Source organism: Rhinolophus sinicus, chromosome 7 (assembly GCF_057876585.1).
Source record: "Rhinolophus sinicus isolate RSI-liver-muscle chromosome 7, RSI-T2T, whole genome shotgun sequence".
Taxonomy (NCBI): domain Eukaryota; kingdom Metazoa; phylum Chordata; class Mammalia; order Chiroptera; family Rhinolophidae; genus Rhinolophus; species Rhinolophus sinicus.
Window position 1 is genome coordinate 29,221,905 of NC_142507.1, and position 27,021 is coordinate 29,248,925.

Consider the following 27,021-nt stretch of genomic DNA (forward strand, 5'->3'; position numbering starts at 1 on the left):
CATACAAATCTGATGATTTTTTGTTTTATTTCTTTAAAAACTGCCGTAGGGATTTTGATGGGGATTGCATTAAATCTGTGTATTGATTTGGGTAATATGGCCATTTTAACTATGTTGATTCTTCCAAATCATGAAAATGGAATGCCTTTCCATTTCTTTGTGTCTTCAATTTTTTTCAAAAACATTGGGTTGGCGGGTTAGCTGAATGGTTAGAGCACAGTGCTCAAAACACCAAGGCCACCAGGTTCTATCCCCACATGGGTCACTGTGAGCTGAGTCCTCCACAACTAGATTTAAACAACTACTTGACTTGGAGCTGATGGGTCCTGGAAAAACACACTTAAATAAAAAAGTTTAGGGCCGGCCAATTGGCTCAATGGTTAGAGCACGATGCTCATAACACCAAGGTCGCAGGTTCGATTCCCACATGGACCAGTGAGCTGCCCTCTCCACAACTAGATCGAAAACAATGGCTTGTGCTTGGAGCTGAGCCAGTGGGCAGCCAGTTTGCTCAGTGATTAGAGCGCAGTGCTCATAACATCAAGGTTGCCAGTTCAAATCCCACATGAGCCAGTGAGCTGCACCCTCCACAACTAGATTGAGGACAACAACTTGACCTGTAGCTGAGCTGCATCCTCCACAACTAGACTGAAAAGAATGACTTGACATGGGGCTGATGGGTCTTGAAAAACATACTGTTCCCCAATATATCCCAATAAAAATTTTATGAAAAATAAATAAAAGGTTTTTTTTTAAAGTCTTACAGTTCTCAGTGTATAGATCTTTCACATTCTTGGTTGTTTATTCATAGGTATTTTATTCTTTTTGTTGCAATTGCAAAAGGAATTGAGCTTTTTAATTCTTTTTTTGAGATTTCATAGTTAGTTTATAGGAATGCAATAGATTTGTACATGTTGATTTTATAGCCAGCAACATTAATGTATTTGCCTATGGTTTCTAATAGCTTTTTTGGTGGACTCTTTAGGGTTTTCTATATATAGCATCGTGTCATCGGCAAAAAGTGACAATTTAACTTCTTCGTTCCCAATTTGGATGCCTTTTATTTCTTTCTCTTGCCTTATTGCTCTGGCTAGGACTTCCAATTCTATGTTAAAAAACAACGGTGATCAGAGACAAACTTGTCTTGTTCCTGAATGCAGAGTGAAGGGCTGCAGTTTTTCACTGTTAATTATGATATTAGCATTTATTATGTTAAAGTATTTTCCTTCTATGCCCATTTTATTAAGTTTTTTAATCATAAATGTATGCTTTAACTGCATCTGTTGGTATAATCATATGATTTTTGTCTTTTTTTTTTTTAATACTTTTTAATGGGGAAAGGGAACAGGACTTTATTGGGGAACAGTGTGTACTTCCGGGACTTTTCCAAGTCAAGTTGTTGTCCTTTCAATCTTAGTTGTGGAGGGTGCAGCTCAGCTCCAGGTCCAGTTGTGGTTGTTAGTTGCAGGGAGCACAGCCCACCATCTCTTGTGGGAGTTGAGGAGTCAAACCAGAAATCTGTGGTTGAGAACCCGCGCTCCAACCAACTAGGCATCTGGCACTGGCCCATGTGGGAACCAAACCCGCAGCCTTCTGCGTTAGGAGCACAGAGCTCCAACCGCCTAAGCCACCAGGCTGACCCTTTTATTCTGTTTATGTGGGGTATCACAATTTGCATGTGTTGAACCATCCTTGTACGCCTGGGATGAACCCCACTTGGTTGTGACGTATAATCTTTTTAATACATTGTTGTATTCCATTTGCTGGAAATTTGTTTAGGATTTTTGCATCTGTATTCATCAGAGATATTGGCCTGTCATTTTCTTTTTTTTGTGTTATCCTTAACAGGTTTTGGTATCAGGGTAACGTTAGTCTCATGAAATGAGTTAGGAAGTATTGTCTCTTCTTCAATTTTCCAGAACAGTTTGAGGTATTAGACCCTCTTTGAATGTTTGGTACAATTCACTAGTGAAGCCATCTGGTCCCGGAGTTTTGCTTTTAGACAGATTTGAGATGGCTGATTCAATTTCCTTACTGTCGATCGGTCTATTTAGATTTTCTAATTCTTCATGATTCAGCCTAGGAAGGATATGTGTTTCTAAGAACTTGTCCATTTCTTCTAGGTTATTGAATTTTGTGGCATATAGTCCTTCATCGTATTTTTGGATGATTCTTTGTATTTCTATGGCATCTGTTGTAACTTCCCCTCTTTCATTTCTGATTTTGTTTATTTGTGTCTTTTCTCTTTTTATCTTAGTGATTTTGTCACTAAGATTGACAAGTGTTTGTCAATTTTATTAATCTTTTCAAAGAACCAGCTCTTTGTTGCATTAATTTTTTTCTATTATCTTTTTGTTCTATTTCATTTAGTTCTGCTCTGATTTTTATTATTTTAGCCTTCTACTGACTTTGGGTTTTATTTGTTCTTTTTCTACCATGTTTCCTTGAAAATAAGACATAGCTGGACGATCAGCTTTAATGCATCTTTTGGAGCTAAAATTAATATAAGACCTGGTATTATATTATATCATATCATATCATATCATATCATATCATATCATATTATATTACATTATAAGACTGGGTCTTATACTATAGTAAAATAAGACCAGGTCTTATATTAATACTTGCTCCAAAAGATACATTAGAGCTGATTGGCTGGCTAGGTCTTGTTTTTGGGGAAACACGGTAGTTCTTTAAGGTATAACATGTGGGTGTTCATCTGGGATTTTTCTTTCCTGAGATAGGCCTGTAATGATATAAATTTCCCTCTATTACTGCTTTCATTGCATCCCAATAATTTCAGAGGATGTACTTTCATTCTCATTTGTTTCTATATATCTTTTGATCTCTCCTCTTATTTCTTCTTTGACTCAGTCATTCTTTAAAAGTATGTTGTTTAATCTCTACAGATTTCTCTTCTGCAGTTGACATCCAATTTCAAAGCCTTGTGATCAGAGAATATGCTTGGTAAGATTTCAATCTTCTTAAATTTTCTGAGGCTAGTTTTACGTCCCAATGTATTGTTTATCCTTGGGAATGTTCCATGAATACTAGAAAAGAATGTATAGTCAGATGTTCTAGGATGAAGAGCGATATAAATTTCATTTATGTCCACTTCATCTAATGTGTCATTTAGTGCTGATATTTATTTATTTATTTATTTTCTGTTTGGATGATCTATCCATAGCTGTCAATGCTGTATTTAGGTCCCCTACTATAATTGTGCTTTGGTCAATTTCTCCCTTCAGCTCTGTTAGTAGTTGCTTGGTATATTTTGGTGCTCCCTGATTGGGGGCATAAATATCAATGACTGTTATGTCTTCTTGTTGTATAATCCTGTTTATCATTATGAAACGTCCATCTTTGTCTCTTGTTACCTTTTTTATCTTGAAGTCTGTTTCACCTGATGTCAGTATAACTAAACCTGCTTTTCTCTGACTACCATATCAATTTCCACCCTTTCACTTTGAGTCTATATTTGTCCTTGTAGCTGAGATGTGTCCCTTGGAGGCAGCATATGGTTGGCTTTAGTTTTTTTTTTTAAGATTTTTTTCTTATTGGGGAAAGGGAACAGGACTTTATTGGGGAACAGTGTATACTTCCAGGCCTTTTTTCCAAGTCAAGTTATTGTCCTTTCAATCTTAGTTGTGGAGGGTGCCATTTAACTTCAAGTTGTCCTTTCAGTCTTAGTTGTGGAGGGCGCAGCTCAGCTCCAGGTCCTGTTGCTGTTTTCTAGTTGCAGGGGGCACAGCCCACCATCCCTTGGGGGAGTCAAACCAGCAACCTTGTGGTTGAGAGGACGCATTCCAGCCAACTGAGCCATCCGGGAGCTCGGCGTTAGCCCAGGTCAAGGTATCGTGTTCAATTTTAGTTGCAGGGGGCGCTGCCCACCATCCCTTGTGGGACTCGAGTTGTTGAACTGGCAACCTTGTGGTTGGGAGCCCACTGGCCCATTTGGGAATCCAACCAGCAGCCTTCAGAGTTAGGAGCATGGAGCTCTAACTGCCTGAGCCACCGGGCCGGTGTCTGGCTTTAGTTTTTTGATCCAATCTGCTACTCTATGCCTTTTTATTGATGAATTTAGTCCATTTATATTTAGCGTGATTATTGATATTGAACATTTCCTATCATTCTATCTTCGGTTTTCTGGTGGCTAGTTGTCTCCACTGTTTCTTTGCCTTTTTCTTGCTGTCTATTATTTCAGTGTGGCAGAGTTCTGTGATCTCTCCACTCTGTTTCTTGTTTTTTTATGTTACATATTTCAGCTCTAGATTTTTTTTGAGTGGTTAACGTTAAATTTATGTAAAAGAAAGTTTCATATTTAGAGTATTCCATTTTCTTCAGCATGCTTTCTCCATTCCCTTTTGCCGGTTCAGACCTTTACTCTCTCCCCTTTTATGTTTTTGTTGTACCAAATTATCCGTATTTATGCTTTGATTTGTGTGCTGCATTCCAGAAGCAAGTTGTCATTTTCCTCCTTTTTTTTAAATGTTTTTTTCTTCTTACCCTGTTGTTATGTTTAAGTGCATAGGGTCCTGTTTGGTGTAGGGGTTTTTATTTCCTGCTTCTCTGTGTCTGTTCATAATACTACTCATAGTTTTGTATTCTTTTGCTTTTTAGTTTCAGGTTGAATGTCCTTCAGTACAAGTCATGTTTTAGAAAATTCCCTCAGCTCCTGTATGTCTGGAAAGGTCTTATTCCTCCTTTGTATCTAAAGGGTATCTTTGATGGATATATTATTCTTGGCTTATAATTTCTCTCTTTCAGTAGTTTGAATATTTGATTCCACTCCCTCCTGTCTTGTAGAGTTTCTGCTGAAAAATCTGATGATAAACTAATGGGCTTTCCTTGGTAGGTTACTGTCTTCTTTTCCCTGAATGCCTTGAGAGTTTTTCCTTTGTTGTTAATTTTTGACAGCTTCAATACAATGTGCCTTGGAGAAGGCCTGTTGGGATTGAGGTAATTTGGTGTTTTATTTGCTTCTTGGATTCGAGGATCTAGTTCTTTCCACAAGTTTGGGAAGTTCTCAGCAACTATTTGTTTGAATATATTGTCTATTCCCTTCTCTCTTTCTTCTCCTTCTGGTATGCCCATTATTCTTATGATGTTCCTTATGATGAAGTCAGAAAGTTCTTGTAGAGTTCTTTCATTTCTTTTAACTCTCAAGTCTCTTCTTCAGTCTGTGTCATTTCCAGATTTCTATCTTCGAAGTCACTTATTCTTTCCTCCATCTGATCAGCTCTATTACCTAAGCTGGTTATTTCATTCTTCATTTCTTTTATTGAGTTCTTAATCTCCAGGATTTTTATATGGTTCCTTTTTAAAATTTCAATCTCTTTAGTAAAATGTTCATTTTGTTCTTTGATTGCGTTTCTGATTTCATTAAACTGTCTCTCTTTGTTTTCTTACATCTCATTGAGTTTTTTTAGAACTGCAACCTTGAATTCTGTCATTTACATCCCATATATCCATGTCTTTAAGTTCATTTTCTGGATGCTTTGCATTTACTTTCTGAGGTGCCTTGTTACCTGGGTTATTCATGACAATTAATGAATTACAATTTCTCCTCCTAGGCATCTACAGGAGTGGATTCTGCGATAGGTTGATAGGAACAGGTCTTTCCTTTGCTTTCTAGTAGGCGTTGGTGGAATATTATATTTTCTCTTCTGCTTCAGCCTTTTATTCTCTGTCATGCTGTAGCATTATATTTTCTCTTGCACTGTTCCAGCTTCTCACATGATGGGGGGCTTCCCTTGAAGGTGGGCTTCTCATCTGTGAGCAGGTCACCTGAGTCTCAGGGCACCACATCTGTGTGGGGATGTGGACAGCTTCTGAATCCCAAAGCTCTTTCTCAACCAGATTCAGAGCCTGTGTGTTTCTGAGGCTATGTTTACCCATGCAGGGATCTACCCAGATAGGTGGGGGCAGGGATGGGGTTGGTTCTGAGAGGTGGCTTTGAGCAATGGTGGTGACTGCCAGCACAGTTGTCTTGCCCCTTTTGCCCAAATTAGTTGCACTGTGAGTCTGTGGCTGTGGGGCTGCAGTTCTCAGAGCTGCAAATATTCTGTTCTTTTGATCTGACACTGCTACCATTCAGCTTTGAGCACTGGGAGGATGGGGGTGGGTTGAGCTCTGGGAGGAGAGGGAGGGGGTTGGCCATGCTCTGTGCCTATGTCTTCATCCTGTGCTTGGCAGTGAGGGCTTAAACTACCATTTTCATCCTTCTTGCCTCAGTCTTTGCCCTGAGATCTCTGCTGTGAGCGTTGGGATCAGCTGTGTTATATGCTGATCACTCTGGCAGCACTGTGGGCCATAAGGGGAGTGCTAGAACCAGAATTTTTCCCTCTCCCACAACTGCAGTAACTCCGGAATGCAGGGAGCTCCGAGCTCCAGTTTGTGTCCTTCGGACTGTGGGCCACATCTCCTCACTCCCCCCTTCCCTCCTCCCCTGCTCTCCCAATTTGCCCAACTTTAGATGATTTCAATTGCGTGTCTCTTGAGTGTGCCTGTGTGCCACGCAGGGAGTCCTTTGTGGAATTATAGCTGTTCAGTTTGTTGTAAACTCCAGAGGAGATTCCAAGAAGCTCACTTCACGCCACCATTTCTCTGACATAATCCCACATACCCATTTTTTTTATACATTCACTTCCACTTTTTCTGAATTAATACAGTTAAGTTGTCTTTGTTGAGTTAGGGGGTAAGCATAATTGGACTTATATATATATGTATAATTTATATTTTATATATATTGTATATATACACATTATATGTAAATATATATTATATTATATAAATATATATGTTTTATATATAATATGTATATTAAAATATATATATATATTTTATATATATATATAAAATTCCTTTCTCAATATATATTTTCCACTAACCTACAACTTCACTTGTCTTTCTCCGTTTGTCTCCTTTTCCTCACTCAGAAATAATCAACTTACTAGGACAAACTACTTCCTTTTCACTTTTTTCAAAAAATACACACACCCCTTTTCTTCCTTCTACAATAACAGTCCTTCTAAATTTAAAACCATAAAACTAGTATTATTGATAACATAAAAATTATCTTATATACCTTCAGCAATTATTAACAGTTGGTCTATATAAGTACAGGGTTTGAGAAAAGCCTAAAAAACAAGTATAATCATCATTATTACTAATATTATTAGCAGACCAATTAAGACAATCAAACAAATGGTTATTTTGAGTTCATATCAATTATGTAGGTCTACAAGCTTTCTCGATGTCTTGTATAGCTGTCTAACCCTGATGTCGGTGGCTTCTCATCCTCGACAAGTCTTTGATATCCACTGATAGGTCCCTTCCAACAATGTTGGAGTCTTTAACTGATGTCTTGTGTAGTGGACAAAATCTCCTGGTTGTGACTCGTGGTTTTTGAAGTGAATCAGTTACTAATTTATTAATTTCTTTAAGATAATTGGTAAGTCCTTGATAATAATGTAGAATGTCTCCTTTTAGTAACGTTGGATCATATGTCCCTTCACATAGGGTAAACAATGATTAATGAGGAGAAAGCCTGTGTCTACTAAAAGGAGTATATTTCAGGTTGAGAAACACTCTGAGGAGAGCTTTTGTCAAAGGATGATTAAAAGCTTCTGAAAATTTATCTAGTTGAGTTTCATTTGTACCGTTGAGTTTCATTCCACCAATCCGGAGAACTGGGGTGATAAGCACAATAAAAGTGTTGTAAAATTAGCCAAATATTATAAATAGATTATACTATTGGCCCAGTGAATTGAGTCCCTCCGTTACTATTTAACTCACAGGGAATTCTCTAATTGGGATTACTTTAAAAAAAAAAAAAAAGCTTACCTAACATTAAGGCTGCTACTCTTCTTCAAGGAATGTCTCAACACAGTGAGACAACATACAAATCATGACTAACACATATTTGTATCCTTGAGATGGTGGCATTTGGATAAAATCCAATTACCATACCTTAAATGGACCTAATGGAAATGGGAAATATCCTTAGGACCCATGGAATGATTTTCCAGGGTTATGTTTTAGACAGATAGAACATCTGCTACACACTTTATTTGCTACAGTAGGGGGTTTACAATAATCTTTACTCCATGAAATCATCATTCTAAGACCCCAATGTGTTAGATCATGTACATGTTAAGCTATATCTGTTTGGGTCAAAGCTTCCCCCTTTTTGTTGCCATATTTTCTTTTCTTTTTCAGAGCTCTCTGTTGGAACTGTAAAAGAGTCTTTTATTGATTTAACAGGGAGAAGAAACATTCTCAAGTCTGGATAATTTGGCTGTTTATTGCTGCTGGTCTGGCTGCAGTATCAGCTAAATTATTTTCTTTTACTTCCATAGCGGCGACCTTAGAATGTCCTGGAATTTTGATAATTACCAATTGTTTTGGTTGCTGTATGACATCTAATTTAAATGCTACAACCTGTTTTCCATTCTTTATGGGCTGCCTTGAGAAAGTCAAGAAGCCTCACTTCTACATCATTTTGAAGTTGTGAGCTACACCAAAGATATAGTAACTATCACTGTAAATATTAGCTATTTGATCTTTGTCTCATTTATAGGCTCCCATTAGAACAATTAATTCAGCTTGTTGGGCAGATTTTATTCAGGTAGATGAGAAACTTTAATTTCTGTTTACCATGGAAGTTATTACATATCCAGCTTGGTAATGTCCTTGTTCATCTTTCAGATAAGAGTCAGCATTATCAATAAGAGTTTCCTGTAAATCATTCCTAGGAACAAGGAGGTGGTCAGTATGGAAAACACAACTGTGGATGTCTTCATCCTGTAAAGAGGGTAATAAACTTCCTGGGTTAAGACTGTTACATTGACTTAAAGTAATATTAGGGGCAGAAAGCAAGAGTGCTTTATAAGAAGCCAATAGACTCTTGAATGTGATGAGAGTTCAGTGGAGAATCAGCAGAATGAGTGGCATAAATAAAGAAGTGCCTATAACTACCTCTTCTGTTTGCATAACACAACTGTAGCAGAGATCACTATCATGCAGGGAGAGAGCCCTTTAATTCCTGAGTTTGTCTGGAGCTTCTTCAGCTTGTTTCCCTTTGGAGTTCCACTGGATTGATAAGATTGATCTGATTTTAATAAGATATATAGATTCTGGGCCTTAATGAAAAGTTTGGAACCTAGTTGTGATAGCATCTAGTCAGACCCAGGAATCCTCTAAGCTATTCTGATTTTGTTCTTGGAAGAGGAAAGGGTAGTGTTTCTCTAAGTTTTTCAGGGTTCATTAGTAGCCTATCTTTAGATATTAGATAACCAAGGTATTTTACTTGGTGCAAAGAGAATTAAAGCTTGTCCTTTGAGACCCTGTCTTTTGTGACTAGCTATTGTAATAGGTAAGTTGTGTCCTCTTAGGGATCTAATATGTCCTAGAGCATAAGAGTAAATCATCCATATTGGACTAGAGTAGAATTTCTGGGAAATTCAACATCATTCAAATCAGCTTTTAGTATCTGGGAGAAATAGGTGGGACTCCCTGTATATCCCTGGGGCATTACTGTCCAAGTAAACTCTGATCTTCCCAGGTAGAAAAGCAAAGAGGTATTTCCTATCTTTTTTTTTTTTTTTTTTACAGGAATGCTGAAAAAGTCACTACATAAATCTATCACTGAAAAATATTGACAATATACACAGAAATAGCTGATAACAGGGCATGTGTATTTGGAACCATAGGATGTCTTTATAGCTCTGAGATCCTGTGCAAATCTCCATCCTTTCCCATTGAGTTTCTTTACCGGAAGGATAGGAGAATTATGGACATTCATACATGGAAGTATAAACCATAATGAGTTAATTCCAGCTAGAGCATCAGGCCTCAAAGGATATTGGCAAATATTGGGTAGAGGCAAAGTATTATCAATAGTAGTAGGAATGGCTGCTAATAGGAATGCAATACAACTTAATAGGAATGGCTGACTTAATCCTGCCAATGTCTGTACTGGAAAAAGCCTAAAGTTGTATTGGAACATCCTGTAACAAACATCCTATCAGTATAAAGACTTGTTTCCTCTCATGTAGTTTCTTTTAAAATAATTATTTTCCCAATCTTGTTCACTTAGTTCTAAGTACATTTCACCCTCTGGAAGAAGGATATGTGAGCATCACTGGTTAGGAAATCTCACACTGTTAGGTGAGTTGGGGCAGATTTGACTAGTAAAAATATATGTTGCCCTTAACTTTTCCTAGCTGGAGGGGAATAGTTTCTGATTAAAACAGACATTGGTTGATTAGATGTTTCTACCATTTGTACAGAAGCTTTACTCCAAGGGAGAGGGCAACTTACTTGGGTAATGTTAACAGATAAAGTAACCCCAATGTTAGTCAGAAGGGGAAATACCCTCACAGTCCTGGGAGCAGCCCTATACTTGCTTCTATTTCTTTTCTTTTTCCAAATCCCATTTTAGTTTTCTACAATTATGTTGTTGTTGTTTTTTAAGATTTCTTTTTATTGGGGAAGGGAAACAGGACTTTATTGGGGAACAGTGTGTACTTTCAAGCCTTTTTTCCAAGTCAAGTTGTTGTCCTTTCAATCTTAGTTGTGGAGGGTGCCATTCAGCTCCAAGTTGTTGTCCTTTCAGTCTTAGTTGTGAAGGGCGCAGCTCAGCTCCAGGTCCAGTTGCCATTTTCTAGTTGCAGGGGGCACAGCCCACTATCAACCTTGTGGTTGACAGGATGCATTCCAACCAACTGAGCCATCCAGGAGCTCAGCGGCAGCTCAGCTCAAGGTGCCATGTTCAATCTTAGTTGCAAGGGGCACTGCCCACCATCCCTTGCGGGACTCGAGGAATTGAACTGGCAACCTTGTGATTGAGAGCCCACTGGCCCGTGTGGGAATCCAACTGGCAGCCTTTGGAGTTAGGAGCATGGAGCTCTAACCGCCTGAGCCACCAGACTGGCCCCATTTTTTTTTTTTTTTTAATTAAGGAAATCCCTTTTTTTAAAAAGATTTTTATTGGGGAAGGGGAACAGGACTTTATTGGGGAACAGTGTGTACTTACAGGACTTTTTCCAAGTCAAGTTGTTGTCCTTTCAATCTTAGTTGTGGAGGCGCAGCTCAGCTCCAGGTCCAGTTGCCGTTGCTAGTTGCAGGGGGCGCAGCCCACCAGACTCCAGCAACCTTGTGGTTGAGAGCCCACTGGCCCATGTGGGAATCGAACAGGCAGCCTTCACCGTTGGGAGCATGGAGCTTCAACCACCTGAGCCACTGGGCCCGCCCAGTTTTCTACAATTCTTAGGGTGACTTGTCTTTTTACAATAAAAGCAGATTCCTCTACAGGAGTTTCCCTAGCAAACCTTATTTAGTAATTCTGTTGTTTTGCTCTCAAAAACCAGTACATGCATTAATTAGAATAAATCAGAAAAGCCAGGATCATATGTGTTCATTCTAATAGTTAATTCAAATCCCTTTGCGAACTCATCAGGGTCCAAGAGATGGTTGGGGAAATCTTTAGTAGATTCCTTAGTTCTGTTTGTATTCAATTGCTGATTCCCCTCTGCCTGAGACAAGCTTTTCTCTACAGGGAGCTGCAATAGAGGTGTAGAAGAGGAAGAGGCAGAGGAAAAAGGATAGTTAGTCCAGATAGCAAACTCTACAGCGTGACAGTCAGAGAAGAGAGAAAAGTGGGGTGCGGGCATTGAGCAGCTTCTGAAACCTTCTTTAGTTCAGAGATAATCTCTAATATTTTCTTCCTAACTTCCTGGAGAGAAGAATGTCTCTCTGTGTACCATTTCAGGGGCTTCTGTTTGCCTATTGAGGTAAGGGCTCCCATTTTGTTCAGTTTGATTTTTTTTAAGCCAGCTGTTTCTCACTGTGCACGCGTGCGCGCGCGCACACACACACACACACACGACAAAAAAAAAGTCAAAAGAGCTCCATTTTGGCCATCTTAAGTTAATATCACTTCTAGTTAAATCTTTCCATTTCTGTAAGTACGTGCAAGTAAAGACTCCCTTGGAACTGTGTGTCTGCAGGAGTATTAATGGGGTTGGAGTCTGGGAGCTTGCCGGCCTTTGAGATATGATTTTCCACGTTAATTTTAGTTTTCTTTTGAGATCCGCAGAGTCTGAACAAATTTCTAGTGATATTGTGTAGTGGGTTGAAGTGTGCTGCTTGAGTTGAACACCCCAATTGTTACCGGACAGCAGACCTTCTTCGGTGTGGTGTCTAGTCTCCGTGTCTAGTCTCACCAAAAGGCAGTGGTGAAAGAGCAATTTATTAGAAGTGAAAGGACACTCCAAAGGGATAGGAGCATGCCTGAGTAACAGCGTGGCTCTAAAGGCACTGAATGGTAAGGACTCGGAGTTTTTATTTCCTTCTCTTCTAGAATGGGCTATTCCTCTCTGGATATGGGGTGTCTTGATTGGCACTTATGATTAACAAGAGACCATTACATCATCTTTTCAGACTGCGCATGTTCCTTCCGAGAATTCAGTCTGTTATAATGATATTAATGAACTTCTGGGCATATGTATGATATTAAAATGATGGTATAATGAGGCTAAGATGAAATGAAGGTTGTTGTAGCCTTTACTGTGCAGGTGTGAGTGACCAGTCTAATCTAGTTAGGTATTTTGTATCCTTTAGGTTCCTCACAGTGGTTGATGGTTACAGTAAATAAGGGAAGGGTTTGGGCGTGGACGGGAGGATTCTGGGCAGTTGAATTCCATAGGCTATGTCAAACATGCAGGAATGTTTGGAGACCCAATTCCTGTTTCTAACTGCCTGCCCTATTTCCCCCTGAGAGGTGTGATCCCCATAAATCTCTATGGGAGGTTGAGGGACAGGAGGTCTCTTCTTCTGTATCTGCTTCCTGCTGAATGTGGTTGTTTCTACCTATTGGGGATTCACGGAACTCTTGCCCTTTCTGATCTTAAATAAGAGGAAGGGGTCTCAAGATCTACCTGGAAGACCATTTTGACCTCTATGGTCAGGATGTACTGGAAGCCTTGCTGGGGTATCATTTGTATCCCAATGGCACCTAGATGAGGAGACAGAGATTTTGGTTAATTTAAAAGTGTTGGCCTCAAGAAACAGGACTCAAAGCTACTGATGCGGGTGACTACGTGATGGAAAGTCTGTTTAACTTCATGGAGCCTGTGGCTTTTTACTCTAGTTTAACTGGTCATTCAGGTGGCATTATTCACCCAGGAACTGGGCCCCGAATGGATTGGAAAGAGCACAGGGCCACAATGATTACAATCCACAAGCATAAATAACAGTTTTCAGGGTAATTATCTGAAGCAGGGGGTAGGAGACTTCCTATAATTCAGGCTAGGAACAATCTTCTACTTAAGATTAAAAGGCTGATTTGAAAGGTGATTAAGATCAGGGACTAGGGAAGTAAGAAACTAGGGAAAAGAATTTAAAATTTCTATAGTGTGGGGCTCTTTTGTTTAGCCCATATCACAAGGGATTGTCACCTCCCAAGTCATTTCAACCTTGTCATGTGCCTCGGTTTCTCTCCCAGGCTCTCTAGTCCATCTGTGAGGACTCAGAATGTTAGGTAACTGTGAGTCTCTGGAGGAGTCAAATATTTAAATACAGTTGTTTTGGAATTCCCTATGGGGCCAGTGCACGTTTTGAAGAGTACCCTCAAACACCTCCACATATTCTTAGTTACCTAAGAATTCCGATATTCGAGCTGGAGGGAGTAAATGCCCCTTATCTTCAGAGCTGAACAAGTTCAAACTCTCATTTATCCAGCAAAATGTTCTGTTCATACTTACAGTAAACTATTCCAATTGAAAAGCTAAAATAAAAAAACAGCCACCCATTTTTTTCTCTTGTTCCTGTTATCTCAACTCTTATCCTTAGCCTGGGTTATCTCAATCCTTAATCTTTAATGCCACCTTGAGGATTTTTTTTTTTTTTTTTAAAAGCTCAAACAAAGTCAGGGCCTCTGAGGACAGAAAAGGGGCCACAGGTTAAACCTGACAAGCTCAGGAGATGGAAATAACCACATAAGATGGCATGAGTATAAAGAATTTTATAACTAAGTGGGGCCTTGGCTGGAAGTCACATCTTTAGCTTCCTTCATAAAGTTAATCTGTGCCTTTAAGTGGGCCTGTCTATTGTCTTTCTGCACCTAAAATGACATCCTTAGAATGTCAGTAATCCCTTTTTCCAGACCAGAGCAGGAAAGTACAGAATCCCACATTATTTTTGTCCCTTGATTAACATCTCTATGTGAACTATTAACTATCCCGTACCAAGCTATGTGAAAGAAGTACCTGTCTCTCCAATTTGCTTTTATCCAATCCAAGAGATTTCCCCGCTTTGCTTTCTTGCACCCTCTTAATCTATCACCAACGGATTTTATCTAATTCTCCTCTTCTGATGCTACTGTCAATGTCGACTGGCAAAAAATAACTGTCCAGAAAATCCACCAAAATAATGGTTTATTTGGGAAAAGGAAACAGAAACAAAGCCACCAAGGAGTGTGTACATGTACACCTGCCAGACGGTGTCCAAACCGGCCGCACATATGGTCCCGAGACCAACATGGCTTCCCCCTTTATTCACATCCCTCCCCTGGAAGTTACCTTAAAGTTCAACAAGAAGTCAAGACTAGAGAGTCAACACGGGGCCCAGCTCCACAGGTAAGCATCTTTTTTTTTTTCTTTTTTAATTTTATTTTATTAAATTTATTGGGGTGACAATTGTTAGTAAAATTACATAGATTTCAGGTGTACAATTCTGTATTACATCATCTATAAATCCCATTGTGTGTTCATCACCCAGAGTCAGTTCTCCTTCCATCACCATATATTCGATCCCCCTTACCCTCATCTCCCACCCCCCCACCCCCGCCCCCCTTACCCTCTGGCAACCACTAAACTATTGTCTGTGTCTATGAGTTTCTGTTTCTCATTTGTTTGTCTTGTTCTTTTGTTGCTTTTGGTTTATATACCACATATCAGTGAAATCACATGGTTCTCTGCTTTTTCTGTCTGACTTGTTTCGCTCAGCATTACTCTCTCAAAATCCATCCATGTTGTCACAAATGTTCCTGTATCATCTTTTCTTACTGCCGAATAGTATTCCATTGTGTATATATACCACAACTTCTTCATCCATTCATCTATCGAAGGACATTTTGGTTGTTTCCATGTCTTGGCCATCGTAAACAAAGCTGCAATGAACATTGGAGCACAAGTGTCTTTATCTCTAAATGTTTTCAGATTTTTTGGGTAGATACCCAGGAGAGGGATTGCTGGGTCATATGGCAATTCTATTCGTAATTTTTTGAGGAACCTCCACACCGCCTTCCATAACGGCTGCACCAGTCTGCATTCCCACCAGCAGTGTATGAGGGTTCCTTTTTCTCCACAGCCTCTCCAACATTTGTTACTATTTGTCTTGTTGATGATAGCCATTCTGACTGGGGTGAGGTGATATCTCATTGTGGTTTTGATTTGCATTTCTCTGATGATTAGTGATGTTGAGCATTTTTTCATATGTCTATTTACCATTTGTATGTCCTCTTTGGAGAAATGTCTCTTCAAGTCCTCTGCCCATTTTTCAATTGGGTTGTTTGTTTTTTTGTTGTTGAGTTGCATGAGTTCCTTGTATATTCTGGATACTAGCCCCTTATCGGAGGCACTGTTTGCAAAAATCTTCTCCCATTCAGTTGGTGGCCTCTTTATTTTGGCAATGGTTTCTTTTGCTGTGCAGAAGCTTTTAAGTTTCATATAGTCCCATTCATTTTAGCTTTTACTTCCATTGTCTTTGGAGTCAAATTCATAAAATGCTCTTTGAACCCAAGATCTGTAAGTTTAGTACCTATGTTTTCTTCTATGCAGTTTATTGTGTCAGGTCTTATACTTAAGTCTTTGATCCATTTTGAATTAACTTTGGTATATGGTGACAAATAGCAGTCCAGTTTCATTCTTTTGCACGTGGCTATCCAATTCTCCCAGCACCATTTATTGAAGAGGCTGTCTTTGCTCCATTGTATGTTTTTAGCTTCTTTGTCAAAAATTATCTGTCCATATTTATGTGGTTTTATTTCTGGGTTCTCAATTCTATTCCATTGGTCTATGTGTCTGTTTTTCTGCCAATACCATGCTGTTTTCATTATTGTGGCCCTGTAGTACAAGCCAAAGTCAGGAAGTGTGATACCTCCATTATAGTTCTTTTTTCTTAAGATTGCTTTGGCTATTCGGGGTCTTTTGTGGTTCCAAACAAATCTGATGATTTTTTGTTCTATTTCTTTAAAATATGCCATTGGGATTTTGATGGAGATTGCATTGAATCTGTATATTGCTTTGGGTAATATGGCCATTTTAACTATGTTGATTCTTCCAATCCATGAGCACGGAATGTCTTTCCATTTCTTTGTGTCTTCTTCAATTTCTTTCAAAAAAGTCTTATAGTTTTCAGCATATAGGTCTTTCACATCCTTGGTTAAGTTTATTCCTAGGTATTTTATTCTTTTTGCTGCAATTGCAACAGGAATTGTTTTTTGTATTTCTTTTTCTGAGATTTCATTGTTGGTATATAGGAAGGCAATGGACTTTTGTGCGTTGATTTTGTAGCCGGCAACTTTACTGTATTTGTTGATTGTTTCTAATAGCTTTTTGGTGGAGTCTTTAGGGTTTTCTATATATAGCATCATGTCATCTGCAAAGAGTGATAATTTAACTTCTGCATTCCCAATTTGGATGCCTTTTATTTCTTTCTCTTGCCTGATTGCTCTGGCAAGGACTTCCAACACGATGTTGAAAAGCAGAGGTGATAGGGGACATCCCTGTCGTGTTCCTGAACGTAGAGCAAAGGGCTTCAGTTTTTCTCCATTAATTATGAGATTAGCAGAGGGCTTGTCATATATGGCCTTTATTATGTTAAGGTATTTTCCTTCTATACCTATTTTATTAAGTGTTTTAATCATAAATGGATGTTGTATCTTATCAAATGCTTTTTCTGCATCAATCGATATAATCATATGATTTTTGTCCTTTATTTTGTTTATATGATGTATCACATTGATGGATTTGCGTATGTTGAACCATCCTTGTGCCCCGGGGATGAACCCCACTTGGTCGTGATGAATAATCTTTTTAATGCATTGTTGTATTCGATTTGCTAGAATTTTATTTAGGATTTTTGCATCGGTATTCATCAGAGATATTGGTCTGTAGTTTTCTTTTTTTGTGCTGTCCTTACCAGGTTTTGGTATCAGGGTAATGTTGGCCTCATAAAATGAGTTGGGGAGTACTGTTTCTTCTTCAATTTTGTGGAAGAGTTTGTGCAGAATTGGTATTAGATCCTCTTTGAAGGTTTGGTAGAATTCACTAGTGAAGCCATCTGGTCCCGGACTTTTGCTTTTGGGAAGGTTTTGGATGACTGATTCAATTTCGTTACTGGTGATCGGTCTGTTTAGATTTTCCAGTTCTTCATGTTTCAGCCTTGGAAGGCTATATGTTTCTAAGTACTTATCCATTTCTTCTAAGTTCTTGAATTTGGTGGCATATAGTCCTTCATAGTATTCTTGGATGATCCTTTGTATTTCTGTGGTGTCCGTGATAACTTCCCCTTTTACGTTTCTGATTTTGTTAATCAGTGTCTTCTCTCTTTTTATCTTAGTAAGTCTAGCCAAGGGTTTGTCAATTTTGTTAATCTTCTCAAAGAACCAGCTCTTTGTCACATTAATTTTTTCTATTGTCTTTTTGTTCTCTATTTCATTTAGTTCTGCTCTAATTTTTGTTATTTCCTTTCTTCTGCTGACCTTGGGTTTTACTTGTTCTTCTTTTTCTAGTTCTTTAAGGTGTAACATGAGGTTATTTATTTGGGAGTTTTCTTGTTTCTTGAGATAGGCCTGTAATGAGAAATTTCCCTCTTAAAACTGCTTTCGCTGTATCCCAAAAATTTTGGTAGGATGTATTTTCATTGTCATTTGTTTCTATGTATCTTTTGATCTCTCCTCTAATTTCTTCTTTGACCCAGTCCTTCTTTAAAAGTATGTTGTTTACTCTCCATGTATTTGTGTTTTTTCCCTCTTTCTTTTTACAGTTGATATCCAATTTCAAAGCCTTGTGATCAGAGAATATGCATGGTATGATTTCAATCTTCTTAAATTTGTTGAGACTGATTTTATGTCCCAATATATGGTCTATCCTTGAGAATGTTCCATGTACACTAGAAAAGAATGTATAGTCTGATGTTTTAGGATGAAGTGCTCTATAAATGTCGTTATGTGCATTTCATCTAATGTGTCATTTAGGGCTACTATTTCGTTTTTTATTTTCTGTTTGGATGATCTATCCATAGCTGTCAATGATGTATTTAAGTCCCCTAGTATAATCGTGTTTTGGTCAATTTCTCCCTTTAGTTCTGTTAGTAGTTGCTTGGTGTATTTCGGTGCTCCCTGATTGGGGGCATAAATATTGATGACTGTTATGTCTTCTTGCTGTACAGTCCCCTTCACCATTATGAAATGTCCATCTTTGTCTCTTGTTATCTTTTTCACCTTGAAGTCTGTTTCATCTGATATCATTATGGCTACACCTGATTTTCTCTGGGCACCATTTGCTTGGAGTGTCAATTTCCACCCTTTCACTTTGAGTCTATGCTTGTCCTTGTAGCTGAGATGTGTCTCTTGGAGACAGCATATGGTTGGGTTTAGTTTTTGGATCCAATCTGCTACTCTGTGCCTTTTTATTGGTGAGTTCAGTCCATTTACATTTAGGGTGATTATTGATATGTGAGGATTTCCTGTCATTCTATCTTTAGTTTTCTGTTAAGGCTGTGTCTCCATTGTTTCTTTGCCTTTTTGTTGTTGTCTATTATTTCTGTGTGGTGGTATTCTATGATGTTTCCCTCTGTTTCTTCTTTTATTTCAGTATATATTTCAGTTCTGGATTTTTTTTGAGTGGTTACCCTTAAGTTTAGGTAAAAGAAAGTTTGATATTTAGAGTATTCCATTATCTTCAGCACGCTTACTTTCTCCATTCCCCTATTCCGGTTCAGGCCTTTACTCTCCCCCTTTTTGAGTTTTGGTTGCCACAAATTGTCCCTGTTGATGGTGGTCGAACAGCCTCCTTTAGTATTTCTCGTAGTGCAGGTCGTGTATTAGAAAATTCCCTCAGCTTCTGTATGTCTGGAAAGGTCTTGATTCCTCCTTCATATCTAAAGGATATCTTTGCTGGATATATTATTCTTGGCTCATGGTTTCTCTCTTTCAATAGTTTGAATATTTGGTTCCACTCCCTCCTGGCTTGTAGAGTTTCTGACGAAAAATCTGATGATATTCTAATGGGCTTTCCTTTGTAAGTTACCGTCTTCTTTTCCCTGGCTGCCTTGAGGATTCTTTCTTTGTCGTTGATTTTAGACAGCTTCAATACAATGTGCCTTGGAGAAGGCCTTTTGGGGTTGAGGTAATTAGGTGTTCTATTTGCTTCTTAGATTCGAGGATCCAGTTTTTTCCAAAAGTTTTGGAAGTTCTCATCAATGATTTATTTGAATATATTCTCTGTTCCCTTCTCTCTTTCGTCTCCTTCTGGTATGCCCATTATTCTTATATTGCTCTTTCTAATGGAGTCAGAAAGTTCTTGTAGAGTTCTTTCATTTCTTTTAAGTCTCAAGTCTCTTTCTTCTTCTATCTGTGTCATTTCCAGGTTTCTATCTTCGATGTCACTGATTCTTTCCTCCATCTGGTCAACTCTACTACCTAAGCTGGCTATTTCATTGTTAATTTCCTCGATTGAGTTCTTAATCTCCAGAAATTCTATTTGGTTCTTTTTTAAAATTTCAATCTCTTTCGTAAAATGATCATGTTGTTCTTAGAGTGTGTTTCCGAGTTCATTAACCTGTCTTTCTGTGTTTTCTTGCATCTCGTTGAGTTTTTTCAGAACTGCAATCTTGAATTCCATGTCATTTAAGTCACATATTTCTGTATCTTTAAGTGCCTTTTCTGGAGATTTTTCACTTTCTTTCTGAGCTGTCTTGTTGCCTTGGTTATTCATGGCAATTAATGATTTATTATTTCTCTTCCTAGACATCTACAGGAGTGGGTTCTGCAACAGGTTGATAGGAAGAGGTCTTTCTTTTGTTTCCCAGTACTTGTCAGTAGAATGTTTTATTTTCTCTCTGACTGTAGCCATTTTTTCTCTCTCACACTGTAGTGTTATGCTTTGTCTGCACTATTCTAGTTCTCACGCAATGGGTGGATTCCCTGGAAGGCGTGCTTCTCCTCTGTTAACAGTTCACCTGGTTCATAGGGCACCTGGTTCATAGGGCATCCCCTGTGGGGATGCAGAGAGCTTTTGAAGTACCAAAGCTCTTCCTGCACCAAATTCAGAGCCTGTCTGTTTCAGCAGTTCTGTTTACTCCTGCAGGGATCCACCCAGATAGGTGGGGATGGGGGTGGGATGAGTTGTGAGAATTGGCCCAGAGCAATGGTGGTGACCACCACCACAGCCCGTCCTGCTTCCACAGCTCCCTTCTCTCTGCTGGAACTAGTTCCGCTCTGAATCTATGTTTGCGGACCAGAATTCTCAGAACTGCAAATACTCTGTTCTTTTGATATGACACTGCTACTCTTCCGCTTCTAGCGGGTTGGGGTGGGGTGAGCTCTGGGAGGGGAAGGAGGGGGGCAGCTAGTCTCAGTGCCTAAGGCTTCAGTTCTCTGCAGCAGTGAGGGCTTAAACCACTGTTTTCAGCCTTCTTTCCTCAGTCTTTACTCCGAGGTCTGTTGTGAGCCTTGGGTTCAGCTGTGTTATATGCTGTCTCCTCAGCCCTGTGTTACATAAATGGAGCCCTAGCAGTCAAAGTTCTTCCCTCTCCTGCAGCTGTGGTAGTTCCAGAATGCAGCAAGCTCGGAGCACCCAGCTAGGTCTGCATCCTGCATCCACGCAGCTCCGTCTCCACACTTCTCCCTTCCCTCCTTCCCTGCTTGCATGATTTTGCCCACCCTTAGGTGAATTCAGTAGTGAGACTCTTCATCTTGCCTGTCTGCTGTGCAGGGAGTCCTTTGTGGAGTTATTGTTTTTCAATTTGTTGTAAATTCCAGGGGAGATTTCCAGAGGGCTATTTTGATCCCAACTGTTATTAGATCTTTAATCATGTCATTTAAAGTCTTTGTCATTTACAGATTCATTGTTTTACTCTAATAGTTTTTTTGTAAATATATTTCATCTTCAGAGAGATTCATGGAGAGGACTCTCATACTTACAGTCAAATACAAGTTTCTGATAAATTTTTAGATAATATCATTAAATGTTGAAGTGGGTGAGGATTTGCAGAATTCTAAGGGAAAACTGGATTCATAAAACTGCTAACAAAAATATCAAGATCAATAAGAATTAATAACATGGGAGTGAATTTTTACAACCCCATTGGAAAAGTCCTTTCCAGATACTTCTCGTGAATACTTGTGCAGCCAAGCTTGAGGGGATTGACTCTTTGAGTAACATTTCCTACTTTAAAAAAAGGCCAATACACCTGAATGGCCCAGCACACCCATTTCTGACCCCAATTTTCATCCATCCAGGAGAAGCCATTCACATTTTGAAGTAAACTGCTTCTTCCTAAGAGTCTGGACCAGACCTGGAAAAATCTTAAATATTGAAACTTGCTATGCATAATTCTTATGATTAGTTTACAGTTACCATAGTAATCTTCTTGGAGTAGTGATAATTCGCTGGTCAATTCCGTTGTATTCTCGATTGATTATTTTATGTCATTTTTGTCACTGGAAGGTATATATTTTCATTTTAGCAGTTACCCTATCAGGCATGGAAATAATTCCTTAATTAGAATTTCATAATCCCTTGAAACTGCTGGAGATCTATCTGGAAACCAAGAGGGTGCTGCAATCCACTCTTGTATGAGAACTTTTGTTTTATGGTGGGGTGTTGCATCTCATGAACACATGATTAGGAAACTATCCATTACATTAGGTAATATCACTCATGTTTACAACTCCATTGCAGCACAATAAAAGGCTGCTGACTTTTAGCTAAGGTCATATTAGATAACCTAATTGTTCTGGAATATATATTAGCAGAACAAGGAGTACTATGTGTGGTAATTAATATATCTTGTAGTATATACATAAACACCTCTCCTGAAGTATAAACCCATTTAGAAGTTATCAGAAAAGAAGCCATTTGGCTCCAACAAATCTCTACTGAGAAACCGGGATTTAATCTGTACAACAACCTTTTTAGTTGGGGATAGGCTCATTATTTAGGAAAAAATATTACAAGTTGGTTTAATAATTCTACTTTTTTATTGTTATACACATTAAATATTATACATGTTGCTTCTCCTAATTATGTAAATCCATGAACCAAACTCCAGCTAATATTATGCTTGCTCAACAGGTTGAACTAGCTACCTATACCTTTCCAGAAGAAGCTACACGTAAAAAAAAAAAAAAAAAAAATCCTTGTTGGTGGTTGACTAACAACACTCTTGCTCTCACTCTCGCTCTTGCAGTTTACTAATGACGCTCTCGCTCTTGCTCTAGCTCCTTATTGCCCACAATTGGCCTAAAATACCTTATCACCTGATGTGGACTTCCTTCCTCCGTGAGACATGACATTCTAGGAATAAGCCTTCTTAGCAACATGGGGCAATGCCTTGAATATAAAAGTGTCCTTTAAGCATAATTAAAATCATGCGGCTATTCATCAGTGATGCTTTCTATTGAAGATATTAATGAAAAGAAGAAAATGACGAGGAAAAATTCTAAGGTATCTTAAATTAAATTACAGCAGGCTGGAGGGAGGATGGGAGAGACAACAGAAGTTAATCAGTTAACAGAGCCATGGGCAAAACCAACAAAAGACTGTTCATATTCCTAAATATGTGTTGAATCTTTGAATCAACTTCCAGGCAGCTATTTTGGCTCATATCTATAAGGAACCGCCAATCACCAGATGCCACTGCATCTTGCTCATGCATGAGCTTTCCAGGCTGTTGTCCACAATCAACCCAATACTTCTTCCTTACGGACTGTGCACATATCCCAGAACTGTCCCTACTTTACCCTTCCCCCCCACCATCTATAGCCAATGTATATTCTTTCAAAACAACTTACATCTTTCTTTTCCAAACTCATTGTATAAGAGTCCCATCTATCCCAGGACGGCAGACATGTTTGTCTTCTCCACCTAGTCCTACTTCTGGTGGTTTAGTTTGCATGCTCCAAGACCTGGCTATTTTTCTGACTAGCGTATGCCTCAATAAACACTTTCTTTCAGAAAAACTTTTGTCCTCAAAGCCTTCATTTAACAAATGCAAATGAAATATTAAAGTAATGTATATTATATACACACACCTACCTCTTAACTATTTAACTATTCCTTAACTATCTCAACTTTTCATTTACTTGGCTTATTAAAAACAGTAAGTGTTGCTCTGCTTGGCTTCCTGTCGACGGAAAGGTGTTACGATTCAGTGAAAATGCACTGGACTAGGAATTAACAGAATTGGGTTCCAGACCCTATACATCCTGGATAGCTGGGGGCCTTTGGCCTGTACGGAGAACAGTTACCACACTCATGGTGGGGATTTTACGCTCAATAGTTCAGAGGCCCCCAGGCAGACTACAAACTGTGACAAAAGGTGTGGAGTCTCTCATTTGTACAGATTGGATTCGTCACAAATTTACCAAGTCAAGAATTCCAGATAAAGTGTTTCAGCCGTCACCTGCAGATCATGAAAAATATGGTGGGGATCCACAACACCCTCATAAACTGCATATTGTCACCAGGATAAAAAGTACAAAAAGACGTCCATATTGGGAAAAAGATATAATAAAGATGCTTGGATTAGAAAAAGCACATACTCCCCAAGTTCACAAGAACATCCCTTCAGTGAATGCCAAACTGAAAGTGGTGAAACATTTGATAAGAATCAAGCCCCTGAGGCTGCTGCAAGGACTTCCGGCAGAGGAGGACATGGCACACACGTGCCTGAAGAGCACGGGGGAGTTAGTCATGCGGTGGTGTCTAAGCCCCGTGGACCAGGACACAACGAGTCGTAATGCCAGAGTGGTTTCAGATTAACACGTGCAAACCCTTTTTATGTAAAGATGGTGAGAAAGTGTTCTCATTAAAATATATTATAGATGCCAGTCAAAATAAAACAAAACAAAAACAAACAAACAAACAAAAAACAGTAAGTGTTGAAGTCAGAGTCCAACACAGTTTTTGCTGTATGTATTCTCTTTAAGGATGACTTTTTAAAGTACAGAAAACATACTAATTTTAAATGTACAACTTTTTAACATATGTATACATCAGTAAACCTACTGCTAACATAAAAGTATCATTTATTTTATATATGAATGCCATGTTATTTACATCTTAATGTTACATCCTGTACTGTATGTTTTATAAATATAATTTGTTACAGCTTGAATTCTGTCTAGTAAAAATGTTGCTCCCTCTGTCTATGACTTGTGGTTTCTATTACCTTTAAACTCTTTTATCCTTTGTACAAATGTAAGTATCTAGGGTTAGAGACAGATTTTTGACCCAATTTGAATATTTTTAATAGGGATATTTAACCAGTTTGTGAGAGTGATAACTTATCTGTATTTCTGTCAAACTATTTTATGCTAATTGTAATGCTTCCTTGCTGTGTTACTGGTTTTCATACTTTTTTAAATACAAAAAAATGAAATATATTTTATATTTTAATCTGTATCATCTCAATGTTAAATTTACTTATAAGGAACTACTACATGAAGCAATGACTATTCATTTTCCATAGGCAAGATGTAAAACAAGGTTTCAATCCATCACCTCTCCAATCAGTGATTTGGAAATTTTCTTTTTACGCTAACAGTACTAATATTGCAGACAAGCTTGCTGCTTTCCTTGCTCTATAATTAAAAATAGGGAAAATAAAATTGTCCCATTTTGTCAGATTAACATTTGAAATGCCCTTATTCTATGTGTCCTCTTGACAATGATAAAGCCCTTTTATTTTACTTAGGTTTAGATTAAGAACAGGCATATTTTTATCTACACTAAATGCTAAAAATGAGAGTATTTATTTGCTCTATATATCGAACATTTAACTTGACTTTTCAGTTTAACAATCGCATAAACTTGAATTTTATACTCAACTTACAAATCTAATTTTGCATTTAATTTTATAGCCCTACATGTAACAATTTAATCTTAATGCTATTTAACTCTGTTTTCATACTTTTGAGTTATTTTAATTCTTGTTCTTTATTGGCTACAATAAATTATTTAGTAAATTTTTCTGTATGATACTTGGGTTATATACTTTTAACCCCTCTATATCTGTGAATGTCTCCCATATAACATAGCTTCTGTGTTATATGATACTCAATTATTACTATCTCTTCTGTTTCCACTGCTATATCCTTTTTAAGAGAAGGCATTTTCATCAATTACTTAGTTGTTTCTTTCTTCCGAACTGTGGTGTTATGGCCTTTGTTAACCTAAAACTTAAAAGACAAAGTGAGAGGCAACAAGCATTTAAGAGCCAAAAGAATTATTTTGGAAGCAATGATTTAGGCAGAAACCCAAAAAGTATTCCTTTAGGAGTGTCAACTGACGGTTGTTGGTTGCCAATTTCATGCAAACAGGAATTCCCAATTTGGGGTACAGTAAAGAAGGAAACTATTCAGTGCAAACAGCTCAATTGGGATACAGAATGGCTGTGAGAAGAGAATGGCTGTGGAATAGTCTGACAGTGTTGATGTAGGATTCTGATGTTATGTTATGTGCACCAGGATCGTAGTCTCGTGAAAACAAAGAATGGAAGCATGGACTGGAGAGGCTGCAGCAGAGGATAGTTTATTAAAGCAAAGAATCTTAGCTCCTGATTGGGAGGGGGTACCTGAAGCTGGGATGCCCACAGCTAAAGCAAAAGACTTCTGTTTTCATACTTTTTCTTATGTATCTAAGGAGAAAAGCTTACGCCTACTGGTACTATTTATCAAATTCTCAGCCTTGAGGAGGCTTCTGAGAAGGATATTTAAAACAAACCAGGACTTTTTGAAGCAAACCAGCTGTCCTGTGCTAATGATGTTTCTCAGGGCTATGGCCTTGAAGATATGACTATGCTTGTTCATTCTACCAGGGATTTCCTGACTGCCTGAAGTCAATGTGAACTAACCTGCCTCAGTTCCCCCTTTGAAGACGAAACCCTAACTGCCGTTAAGGAGTGGGGGTGATAACCGCTCTGGCTACTTCAGGCTGAGGAGGGGTGTAGAGAGACCAGGCTTGTCCAGAGGTCTTCCTAGAGGTCCCCGTTAGATGAACGAGTCCAGGTGAGAATGTTGTTGTCATGTAGGCCATCGTAGCTAACCATTAGGTGGTGTGTAAGCTGAGATGCATTGTAGGCAACAGTATGAGGTAATCCCTATAATAATGAACAAAAGAAACATGAGAAAAGTTTCTTTTAGTCCTGCTAAACTAGGAAGCCAAGAAGTAAGGAAGGACAAATCCAAGCTGAAGAATCCTGTTTTTCATTTAATGTTGGGAACTATATCATGAATTTGTTAAACTTTATTTTCAATTAACTGTGAATTATCAGAAAGATTGAAACAGCATAATCCTTTAAAATTTTCATATCCTTGATTGTGTTTGAGGAGTAGGTAATCTATGGTAACTCTGTTTTTGAGAAGTGCTTCTCTGAACTGTCCTAAACCATGTCCCATGGCATGGATAGCCTGTGAAGTGATGTTTAGGGCCTTTGCCATTGAGCAAGCTATATGACTAATCTCTACATTTAAGGCAATGGTCATAGTAGGTACTACAAAAAGAGATAAGGATACATATTTAGCTGAGCTAAATAAATGCATGTTACTGTTGCAGCTGGGATTCAAAGAAAGTTCTCTGCAATGTTTAACCTGATGAGACTTTTGGGGTAAAAAGACAGTTAATCTTCTGAGAGAGCAGGGCCTCCCAGTCCTCTAAGCTGGGACATAAGAGTAGTCAATCTTCTCACAAATGACAAACCATCCAGCCAGCAATTTGACATGTCATC

The 27,021-nt window shown here is 38.4% G+C and overlaps 1 protein-coding gene across 1 annotated transcript; it reads left to right on the plus strand.

The window, feature by feature from the left end:
* Nucleotides 1–23,422: 23,422 nt before the first annotated feature.
* On the plus strand, nucleotides 23,423–24,130 carry LOC109437508 (large ribosomal subunit protein uL30m). The gene has a single exon (XM_019716798.3). It carries the CDS (start codon nucleotides 23,550–23,552, stop codon nucleotides 24,054–24,056), a length of 507 nt encoding a protein of 168 aa, XP_019572357.1. The 5' UTR covers nucleotides 23,423–23,549; the 3' UTR covers nucleotides 24,057–24,130.
* Nucleotides 24,131–27,021: the final 2,891 nt, after the last annotated feature.